The following is an 11982-nucleotide window of genomic DNA, read 5'->3' on the forward strand; positions in this document are numbered from 1 at the left end:
TTGTAATTTATATCAGCAGAAGATGAATTGAAAATTTCGTATAGCGGTATTTATTTATAAAACAATGTAAAACTGTGCACTGTGTAACTCATGAAACCTGAAATTTTGCATTTTGAGGCACCTGGCGACTAATGTGAAATAAACAACTTTTTTAATTGAACTGTGCAGTGGTCAAAGTCTGTGATAAAAGTTTAAAAGGCAATCGAAACTCATGTGAAATGCGATCGGAAGAGACTGGCACATTCTCGACGCCCAATAAACACAGCTATTGCGCGAATGATTAATTTTGTAAATGAAATGCATGTGAATAACGACCGATCAGACTTTTGGCAAAATTTCTGAGGAAGTTCAGGAACATATACGTGGAAATAGCGCTTTGTTGGACTTGTGAAAATGGTTATTGTATTTTGCAAGCGGAATTTTCTTTGCTTCTCTCTCTCCTTTTCAGAGAATAAAATATATTTGGAAGGTCGTCTTGTTGCTAACTATAGAGTATCGTTTTTGAACAGCTTTAAGAAGAGCGTTTGACAGGAAAAGTCAAACAAAAAATGAGGGTATTGGTTGTTTGGGATGTAAGAAGCATTATAGAAGATTAGACTAGAAGATAGGCTAATTGGATACAAAACTTCATAAAAGAAGATTTTAATTATTTTTGGTCAAATTGCTTGCTTCGAAAAGATGTGCCTATGATATGCGATCGAATTGAAACAGTTACGTTATGACTTCTATGAGTTTTTTCATGTGACAAATGTTTTTCGTTAAATAACGAAGTTCCATCAGAGGTTCCTCTTTGATACATTTGAAAAAAATGCACTGAGCTTAACAAGCAATATTTGAATGTAATGTAAATGGTTTTCTGCAAATTCTCTCATCCCAATTAACCTAAAAATAAATAGAAGCATGTCATTCTTTATTATTAATTTAGGTTTTATTTCTTATATGTAATTTTAAAATATCAATTGCGATGCTTATCCCTAGGAAAGATTGTATGTACATTAAAAATATTTTGTAACAAATTATTTATCATAAGTAACTTTTTGACCATGTTTGCTCCAGAATGTCATAGTACATTTCACTCTTTGGCCTGAATTTTTTTCAAATACCGAACAACTATCAAATGGCGGACAATATAAATGTAATGAAACTGCAGTGTCCGAATGCGAAGTATTTTCTACACGATGCAATCCCAAGTTATCTAAAATACCAGAAAAAGAAATAATCCCTTGGATAATTTCAACCCTTAAATAAAAGAAAGAATGTTAATTTTACCATTTATATAAGCGACATCATTTAAAGACATGGTTCTCTGACCAATTTCATCTAAAGATTCCTGTCTTTCCAAATCACTTTCCATACTTGTTGTATTGCTCGTATTTCCTTCCGCAGCTGTACCAGTTGTCGTTGTGGTTGGCATGGCGTATCGAATTTCTCTTAGTTCACCTTTAAGCATTTTCATGAAGCAATGCGAATCCGAATGATCGTGAATAGTAGAACCGTGACCTTCACCCCAGCATAATATCATTAAATTAAATTTACCATTACCCGTGTCGACTAGATTTCTTGTATATTTATAGCGATCAAATTTGGCAAATTTTTGCCATTCCTTTGGATTCGATTTATATGAAAGCATTAAATGATTTACCATTTCAATGTTGACATAATTTGTGGAGAATTCTGCATATAGGGCTTGAATTAAATCGTTTAACGTTTCCACCGAAGGTCCGTATTTTAAAGGTTTTTCTATACCATAAAAATGACGCGTAGCCTCACGTAAATATTTTTCTTGATCAAGATCAGTATCGGTCTTCGACAAGGACATTTTTAAACGTTCAAGAACCTGAAAATAACATTTTAACATTATATTAAATAATAATCACAATAATAATAATAATTATAACCTACAAATAAACGAGCAAATAAACTTTTCATGTGTGAAATAAACAAATGTTGTAGAATTTTCTTAATCGAACCCGAACCTGATTTTTGTTTTCCTTTCTCTTCTCTTTATACATTAAAGTTAATGTCTGCGCACCAGCTTACAATGAAATGCATTTTTCTATGCACCCACACATACACACATATATATATATGCTTATATATGCTTGTGTGTTTGTGTGTTGATATATACAGTTGCAATTTGATAAGAATTAAAATAACATCATATTTTTCTTGATGTTACTCGGTTTGTTATCACAAATCACAAAAATATTAAAATTATTAAGCTTAAATATCAATTAAATTATTAAATCTCAATAAAAGAGCAAAGGAAGAAGAAGAAAGCGAAATTATTCTCTTCGCTTATCAGTTAAAAATTGCGGTTAATTACGTATATATTTTTGAAAAACTTTTCAGGCCTAAAATATTTTATTCCCCCTCGCAGCATAGTTGAAATGTACAAAGATCTGAAGAGTTCAAGGTTATCTTTCAAGTCGAATCGTCAAATAATATTAAAACTAAAATTATTATATCTCGCATTATACAATATTACCACGTGTGCCATAAGAATATTCTACAAGGTTTCTTTATGTTTGTGTTAATTTCGGCAAGAAAATTATTTCAGATACAATTTCGTTTAGAAACATTGAGTTTACAATAACAACATACAGTCAGATTTACGTGACGTTAATTAGCGTTTAAGTGCATCTCCGTCAATTTCTTCTTCTACATAGCTACAAGAGAACTTGCTTGATTAATTATGCTCATTACTGGTGGTGTTTGGAAAACTTAGACAGCGGCCTATGGGAGAAGTTTGTACATCAGTTTAACCAGGTTAGCCATGTTTTTCCATTTTTTTTTTTTTTTTCAAATAGGGACCGACACAAACCAACACTTCAAAAGTGAATTATATTTTTATTGTAAGGACTGTTGTGTTATGACGTAAAAGTGTGGGTAGGAGCGAAGCCGATGTATATGAAATATTCTGTTTTTACGTCGCAAACGTTACAAGCTGCTATGGTGGACAGTGAGTGGAGTTCGTTAAAAATTGTATAAACTCGCAACCAATATTATGTTCGCGTGTGATATCAAATTTCCATAAAAGTTGTTTCAACAATTAGTTAATTGATTCGGAGGTTATTTTCCATCTCCTTAGTCATTAAAGGTCTATCGGAATGGATGAAAGTTTCAATTTAATCGAGTCGTTAGACATTAACGAGGGAAGAAATCACAGTTTGTATAAATACATCTCACCAGGTCTTTCTCGTCATATGCCATCGCTTTCGAAACTTCACATCCTTTTTTTTTAACAACTACTCTATTGAAATGTAGTGCAAGAAAATAAAGAAAACATCGTAGTGACGCACAGTCCACCATTAAATACCGTACATTATTCTACAGGTATTTATATAACTACTTTGAAAATGAAGCGTGATTGGAAAGTGGTCGGAGAAGTGGCTCGATCCGAAAAAAATTGCAATGTTCACAATTCCTTGGCAAAGATTGCTAAGTAATAGTATTTCTGCTTTCTAAATTGATGCCAAAAATTAATTGCCGGGTTAATTTTTTGAATCCGACTATTATGTTTTTATTTGTTTTTAAGTAAACTTTTCTTTTTTGTCACAAAACATTTTAGACTTGATCGTATCGTTCGATCATTAGCGTCTAAACTATAAGCGGTCTACTGATACAGCGAAATTAAAAGGAAATTGAATGATATTCTTTCACTCATGCAAATGCCGAGATAAATAATTTTTTCAAATAAATATCAGGCAATCCTGACATTGACCTTTTGTTTTTTTTTAATTTTGACCGATAAGCATCAAGGCGGACGACGATTTTTCACTTATTTATTTATTGCTTATTGATTTTTTTTTTTTCAGCTAGATTACCGGAAGCGCCTTTCTTAACATATTTTATTTTTTTCTTCTAAATGATATTTTGTATAAAGATTGTAATTCTCCTAAAAAGTTCAGCTAAATATGTTAAATGATATCCAAGTCATGTTACATGTTCCGTAATAAGGCAAAGTAGATATGAATTAAAATCACATTTCCTTTCCTTCTCACTTAAAAATGTTCGATAACCGTTCATAACTAAATGGAATGAATTCGTCTGTGATATGCCCAAGCATTACAAACACAGTAGACAGAAACTATTCATATGTTTTAACCAATAGTTTATGCATCACATTCGTTTAACACCGATACTCCAAATAATATGCAATTAATTTCATAATAGTTCAAAAAGTGCAATACATTAATTTTTATATGTAAATTTCTTTCAATTTAAAAATAATAAAATTAGTTACCTGTCTGTCCACTAAAGAGAAAAAGAAATAATAAATTAATTATGCACTCACTTTAAAAATATAGATGTTGCACAAAGGAAATTGAAAACCTTGGTGTTGTGTTTTTTTTTCCTTTTTCGTCAAAGAAATTGAAAGTTCTTTTTTATTCACATAAAGAGAACTTGTTTGCGTTTACACGTTATGAACAATCAATGTTTGATTTAATATTAATTCCCAGTTTTCTATTATTCATGAATTTAACATCAAATGAACTGTTCTAAGCCTTCACACACAAAGAAAAAATCTAATAATGCGAAGTTAGTGTGGTGAATTTTTTTTTGTGCCGCACTTGTATATGTAAACAAATCACAAAAGAGCGCATCAGGACCATCTTCGTCAAGTGATCATTGGTCACGTTTTCTCCTGACTAACTAGCTTTCGTTTATCTATGTTATGCAGTTTGAAATGAGATTTGAATTTAAAAACGTCCACTTTGCAATAAAGACTAAAGATGAGGAAAGATTTATGGGAATCTCCAAGATATCAATTAGCCTCTAAGTGCATCATTATCAATTTCTTTTTCTACAAAGATGTAAATATTTCTTTGAATAATTATATTCGGTAATTCCCTCCCTTTTAAAACCTACGCGAAAATTCTTATATCTAGTTATGTAAAATATTATTAATTTTCTTATGAGTGCATCAATATTACATCAATTAATAACTCTTCGGTCTGACACGAATATAATAAGACTGTTGGTAGACCCATATGATTTCTGGATAGTATTGGAGAAAGTTTGAAACCATGTTTATCAAAATTTCGTGACACTTTGACAGTAACCTTACAAATTAAGGACGTTTTTCTGACGCTATTTTTGTGCATTTTAGTGGCAAATCTGAATAAAATCTGCCTTTTTATGGGGAGAAAAAATAACGCACGCAAATATTAGCATGCGCTTAAAAAAAGTAACGGCCAACCTTCTCAGTCGAAAAAAGGAAATTCATGACAGGGGTTGCTAATTTTAAGCACAGTCGAATGGATATCGATAATGACGAATGCTCTGATCACTTGAATTCATCAATTATTCCGAAAAATTTAAGATAAATGGATCAAGAAAGATCGAAAAGTGAAATTGTGTTAAAAGTATCACTACTGGCTCCAGGGCCAAATCAGTAGTTGGCCGACGAAAGCCGTCCAAAAAAGCGACCAAAAGAACGCTGTCATTAAAGCAACTGTAACTTGTAAATTCGTGGCCAAAATGTCGTGATATTCGTTTGAAGGCTGGTACCGTACAGAAATCATATGGGTCTGTCAACAGTGTTGCGATATTTACGTTGAACCGAATAATTACGTGACGTATTATATTTGCGGAAATATCAAACGCAAAATTATTGGTGATAAGATTTTATTTAAAAAAATCGATTGCGCAATAAAGGCATACAGTTAAATATATGTGAGCGTATCTGCAACATCAGCTCTAATGCATAAAGTGCATCCTCATCATCAATTTTCCCCTATGTATATACATAATTACCTTCATTACTCATTCCGTATACAAAATCTAGTCAAAAAAAGAGAAAAAAAAAAGAATTCAAAGCTTGAGCTTCTAGAACAATTTAGCCAAGTTAGGTGCATTTGTTCATTCGTTTTTTTTTTCATAAAAGGATTAATGTAAATTGCGTGACATCTCTGATAAGATAATAGCGATTTATATGGAAGCAAAGCTCGAGTATATGGAAGGCTTTTCTTTTTCTTTATATGTTAAAATGTAGGAATTTTCATATGAACAGCGGTGGATGAAGAAAGAAAGGAGAAAATTATGCCGATAAACCAAAGCAGTAACGGCTTGCAATAATGCTTCCGCACTTCAATTTCAATGAAACACGAAACTAGTTTTCAAAAACCATCTCAGCAAAGTGTTCGAATTGCAACTGTTGCCAAGTCATCACGTGTTGTTAACAAAAAATTGATAATCAACTAAGTCACTTTTATAGGTAACCTATCTGTATCTTTATAGTATAGTAATAACAAAAACAGCAACACCGACAATAACAAAAATAACAACAGCAAAAAATGGCAAAAAAAGCAACAACAATAAGCCCAAAAATAGGAATTTTGATATAAAAAAAAAGAAAAGAAGAAGAAAAACGAATAGTAATTTCTTGTAGGAAATATTGTGTTATTGTTATTTAATAATTTTAAGAACGTATTTATTTGATTTAATAGCCAGCCACATCAGATTTCATTGATTACGTCAGCTATTTCCTTTAACATCCTAATCATTGCATTAAAATCATGCAATGCACAATTTATTAAAAACAGATTAAAAGTCCACATTCGCAAACGTGCTTCAATCACCGAATGATTGATACATCCATACAATGACTATCTTTTCCAACGTCATCATTGGATTCATTTACTACCGACTAGTTTTTAACAACTTTAAATTGTTCGATTATTGCACACGCTCTTAAACATAGTTTTCATAAGCATGTTCAGATATCTCTTGAACGCATTTTCACCTTAGATTTGAATCGGAGCCAATCCAAAGTCGTCATTTAAGCTGAAATTTTTCATAAATGTTTTTATGATCGGAGTAACGTTTGAAAACTGAAAATTTACTTTTATTAATTTAATAAAATAAAAATATTTATTATTTATGTCAGCCAGGATGACGTCGAAAACTATCTCACGTATAAATATTGTTAATCCGAGTAAGAGGGTTCCGTATATATTTACGACATTGCAACATCTTTCCGCTCCTTTCTCGATTCTCTAAACATGACATCGGCATTGCAGGTGCGGTAAAATCGCGCTTATGACGACGTCAGGTCTATATCTTTAGATACGAATAATTGCGAGAACGAAATAAGAAGGTTCAATGAAAAAATAAGACAGAAGGTACACGAAAGCTCTCACTTAAAGGTCTCCTAAGGCATTTTAATTGGCAAAATGAGTGATATTTAGGAAATAGTTTGCAACAGGAATTTATTGATTTGAGATAATAGCATCGGAGCGATCAAAGATTCCCTTCAATGTTGTTTTTAAATGATCATCCGTTTGTGAAACTTTAAAAAATCTTTAAAAACAAATCCTCGACCCACTTCCAATATTTCTTAAAATATCAAAACAATTATTTTTGAGTATTGAAAAGACTTTCTATAAAGAGAGAAATCATTTTCTTTTTTAAATATTCCTCTCTTAGTTTTTTTGTTAAATATAAAAATTTTCCTTTTAAATGGGGTCGCTGCTGTTTACTTTTGAGCCAACATATATTGATGATAAATCTTGCATAAATTTATTCCAAATAATAGGTGAGAAGTCTATAACGGGACACGAATCTCCCCACCCATTATACCCTACACTAATCCACAGATATTTGGATAATAAACTTTCAAAAGAAGACTCCATATGGCAAGCGGACGCAATTTTTTTCAAACATTTTGATAAAATTTAATACACCGACGTGTTTTAGCCCAAGGATGAAAGCGATTGAAAATGGTTCAGAACTGATCACTTTTATAACGACATGTTTTGAAATTTCGGTATGGATAAATGTAGGGTAGTAGGTAAGCAACTTAACAACGTTCCGTGCTTTTACTCGTTTTAATAGGACCAATTAATCAGCGGATATTTCCAATACGTGTCACACGATGGTGGTCAGAAAAATCTAGGGAAAGAGACGGAGAGTGGCCGCAGCCTAGTCGCCGTGTGCGCAGCAGATGTTATGCCTTTACTGAGTAAGCACACACCGTAGCCACGACCAAGTGCACTCAAAACGCATTGAGATTTGGATCCACGCACACTAACTTGCTAGTCGCGGCTATTATCTGCTCTGTTATGGAGCAGCCGATTTCCAAGGTCCAAGTTCACTGCATTGAAATGCGATCGATCAAACAACGCTCACAAGCATTTATTTTTTCTGAACTGTTTTGAGTTGAAGTGATGAATATCAAAAGCAAATTTTATTGCTGATGTGTTTGTGCTCTTAAAGGGTGTTAATGAAGCTGTCTTTAGCTAGCTCTCCAAAGATAGTAAACATATCAAACTGTTTTCATGCTACACAATAATGAATGATCGGTTTTTTAGAAGTACTGTCTTACGATGTAATGCAAAATAACTTAAATGTTAATACTTACCATTTTAACAGACGGTTTTTTTTCGCTTTATGGGTCTTGTTGTAATTGTTACTATTATTTGCAACGTTAACAAAAATACAAAATTTTAATTTTGCACAAATTTTCTGAATTAAAAAAAAACTTAATCACTTGTTTTGTTCAAAGCAAAAATTGTTTTCAAGAGCAAATTACCCCCGATTTTTTACAAGCGAAATGTTTTTCTACTTGGTTTGCTCTTAATCTGTTATAGAAAAGAACAACACTTTTTAATTAAAGCTTTGGGTGGTCACCCGGCTTAATGGTATTGATTGACTTAGCAATTGCTTAGTTTAACTTTACTTATATCGTTTAAGTTGTGATCGTGTTGAGATCTTTAATGAATTTGTGAAATTTTTGTAACATGCTTTTGGTTTTTGTCTTATTCTTTTCCAATGTGGTCAAGGCGAGAATGAGAGAGATTACTTTATACCATTGGCTCATATCAAACCGTTCAGTATGAATGCACTTTCTCGTTACAGCCTTAGCCAACTGTTATTACCAATCGTCACGTTTGAAAGATGATTAGCTTCTTGTACAGATAATTTTATTGATGATGATTAAAATGAAAAAAATTTTTTAATACCCTTAGGTTAAATAAAAACAGCGATAGATCACTTGATGTTTTAATAATTATTTATACCTATATCTATATGAATGGCTTGTAAAACAGGGATTTTTGTTAACAGATAACATACGGTTTTATAGAGCAACAGCAGATAGCAAGAGAAAGCACGAGTATAGCTCAGGTTGAATCTTGCTGGCACGACTCTATATAAAGATATATAGTTTTTTTTCATTTTAACTTTCCCGGGAAGAGTGTATTTCAAGTGAGCTTAAATTGCTTTGATTATCAACATATAGTGCTGTTACATAAGTATCCACGAGTAAATGTTTAGTGTTCCTACACGTACGTGAGGAAAAATTAAATCAATTTAAATAAAAAAAAAATTTGATTCGGTTGGGATCAAAACTTTTAATAATCACGAATAAGTTGTTTTTGTTTTTCTTTCATAAATACCTATACAGAAATGAATGTTTTCAATTTATCACTTTTCTTAAGGCTTTAACAAATCTAAAAAATATTGAGCCTGTCACATATCTTTACTTACCTTAATAAACGTAGTATCGTAAATACGAAATATTATTGCATTACTCTAATCTAATCATGGTAACCAATTAATTGATTGCAGTTTATAAAGCCTTAGATTATACCAATAAGCCGTTCATTTATTAGAAACGATGAGGAATTGCGAGCAGAAATGGGCTCAGCAGCTTTTACATGTCTCCACGATGCAATAAATCGCCATCAGATAACGCTATATATTGCAACTTCGAAAAAAACTACCCGAAAACATTTTTCTTAAGTAATATTTATTCATGTAGAAATAAACAATATGTTTATAAAAAGAATAGTAAAAATAATGTAAAGCTAAGAAAGCATAGATATTTACATAAAGGTGTTGAAATCGTAATAAGTTGCAATAAAGTGTAGAGAGCGCTTATGAAAACAGAACCTTAGTGAATCTTACCTTATGTGACGTCAAGAAAAGTGGTCGTGGTGTTTTTCCTACAGGGTTGTGTAATGTTAATAGCGCTAACTTTATCAAATCCCTACCATGCCATACATGCAAGGTAACAGACAATAAATAATTAAACGAAAACATTGTAAAATTTGTTATTTCAGTCAGTAATTTGGAAATGAATCTAAAAAATTCTAAAAGATTCACATATAAAAAAAGTCGTTCGCAAAAGGTTCTCATTTATCTATTGTATAATGCACAACTTGGATTACTCCACTACCTTTTAAATCGCTTTTTTCTCTTCGTCTGTTCATCTGTCCATGTTATACAATTTGTTTATGCAATTTTGTCTTCAATCCAAATGTCGCAATTTTTTGAAATAATGTAGATTTTATTTGAATTTAGTACACTCACGTGTTTTACGCCAAGGATGGACCCTATTAAAAATTGATCGAATATAATTCTTTTCACGATCACTTTTTGTAGAACACTTAGTCGCGAAGAAGTTATTAAGTGAAGATAAATTTTAATTTTCAAAAATTCTCAACAAAATCCCTAGGTAATAGCAATTCCGTATTCTAAATTGATGCCAAAGACTGTGTTCCAATGGGTCAAATTTTTGAATTCCACACACTACTTCAGCTCGTATAATAATTTGTTTAAGAAGCTTGAAACCTCGAAAAAATCGCGAGGACTTTTCGCTTCACCTAATATTAAAATTTTGACGTTTTTACCCCAAACTCTCTAAATTTTCATGAAATTTCCTATTTTGAGCAGGGTGCAAAAAATAGGCGTTCTCTAAAACACAACACGTGACCGTACCAAATTATGACCTACGGGTTGAACACAAAAGAGCTCAGAAAGATTTTAGACGAATAAGTGAACATACAAGATGTGAACACACCTATCTATCTGAAATGCTTCTGAACGTTACATAAAGCCGTACAAACTTAGTATTCCAATTACCACAAGTGATGTAAGGTATAAAAGTGAGCGCAAGAAATGCTATCTTTCTAATGTTGATGGCAATCTATTTTTCAAAGGCGGGCTCACACAACCAGTATTACTAGATCATTCGCACCTTGTGGCGTTAAAATCGTCAATTACATTCGCAAATAAAAAAAATATCATGATTCAAAAATGCAAGAGTGTACGGTGGACGTTAACATGTTAAAATGGGCGCTAATATCGCTAAAGTTCTTGTTGACATTTAGGTCATTTACAAGCGAATAATTTTAGATTATATTAAAAGCAGCATGCAGCAAAAGGAGCATGTTTTATTCGGTTTCGCCCAGAAAATTTCGATTTTTAGCAATGCATTATCAACTACATAACCAATCATGGATACGCTGTTAGCTGTCAGGTCTTTGGACTACAGCTTAATGCAACCAAGCGCAGACCTAGCTTTACTTAAAGGGAGCTCAAATGTGCAAATTAAAACGTAATTTTTGATCGATTCTTAAATTTAGTTGCAATCATTGAAATGAGGCTATTTACCCTACCCCTTGCTATTAGAAATTTTAATAATATTTCCCTTCCGAACCCCACGTTAATAATAAAAGTTATGCGTTCTACTACATCTACCTAAGTAATTGTCTAAGCCTTTATAATCGGAAGCTATTTTTATTGCTTATACTGTTATTTTCTTTAAGTGGTTTTAAAGAGATTTTCTTATCACCTTCTTTCTTTTCAAATGCAATGAGCTTAGATAATACTTCCACATTCTTCACGATAATTTTATTAGGTAATAAAGGAAAATTGTAAAATTGTAAATAATGTATCTAAGTGCATCCGATGGGTAGGTTTTTGTGAAGCGAATGGAAGATTTCATTTCGTTTTTGTTTTTTATGTAAGGCTTTGTATTGAGTTCACTGTATCTTTCAATGTATTGTCGTAATCATTGCTCTATTTCCATTGGCCCCATACGAAGTGAAAAAGACCGCAGCAGAGTCTTAGTTGATTCCACATAATCTCATCTTTTGTACTTGTCTAGCTTGAAAATGAACTGCTCCAATTTGGACAAAGAATTATGCATGAATCCACGCTCTACTGTCAGAAACTAATGCGATGGGACAGAAC

General features: G+C 32.1%; 1 protein-coding gene across 5 annotated transcripts; it reads right to left on the reverse strand.

Moving 5' to 3' along the window:
* Positions 1 to 906: 906 nt before the first annotated feature.
* LOC119642226 (cysteine dioxygenase type 1) lies at positions 907 to 8406 on the reverse strand. Of its 5 annotated transcripts, none has more exons than XM_038041281.1 (3): positions 8366 to 8406; positions 1270 to 1837; positions 907 to 1195 (listed from the first exon to the last, which is right to left on the reverse strand). In XM_038041281.1, the coding sequence occupies exons 1-3, from the start codon at positions 8366 to 8368 to the stop codon at positions 1017 to 1019; spliced, it is 750 nt and encodes a 249-aa protein (XP_037897209.1). In that variant the 5' UTR covers positions 8369 to 8406; the 3' UTR covers positions 907 to 1016. The 5 variants fall into 5 exon arrangements, with proteins under 5 accessions (XP_037897209.1, XP_037897211.1, XP_037897210.1 ...); XM_038041283.1 differs by lacking the exon at positions 8366 to 8406 and adding an exon at positions 4247 to 4645; XM_038041282.1 differs by lacking the exon at positions 8366 to 8406 and adding an exon at positions 4298 to 4643.
* Between the last annotated feature and the right edge of the window lie 3576 nt (positions 8407 to 11982).

Source organism: Glossina fuscipes, unplaced genomic scaffold (genome assembly GCF_014805625.2).
Source record: "Glossina fuscipes isolate IAEA_lab_2018 unplaced genomic scaffold, Yale_Gfus_2 221, whole genome shotgun sequence".
Lineage (NCBI taxonomy): Eukaryota > Metazoa > Arthropoda > Insecta > Diptera > Glossinidae > Glossina > Glossina fuscipes.

Bases quoted from the DNA above. Each gene is read 5' to 3' on its own strand.
- LOC119642226 (XM_038041279.1), bottom strand. From the start codon at position 3,312: ATGGTGGACTGTGCGTCACTACGATGTTTTCTTTATTTTCTTGCACTA. The intron at 1,838-3,189 runs GTGAGATGTATT...TGTTATTTTCAG, and splicing joins CATATGACGAGAAAGACCTG to GTTCTTGAACGTTTAAAAAT. The intron at 1,196-1,269 runs GTAAAATTAACA...CTGGTATTTTAG, and splicing joins TGATGTCGCTTATATAAATG to ATAACTTGGGATTGCATCGT.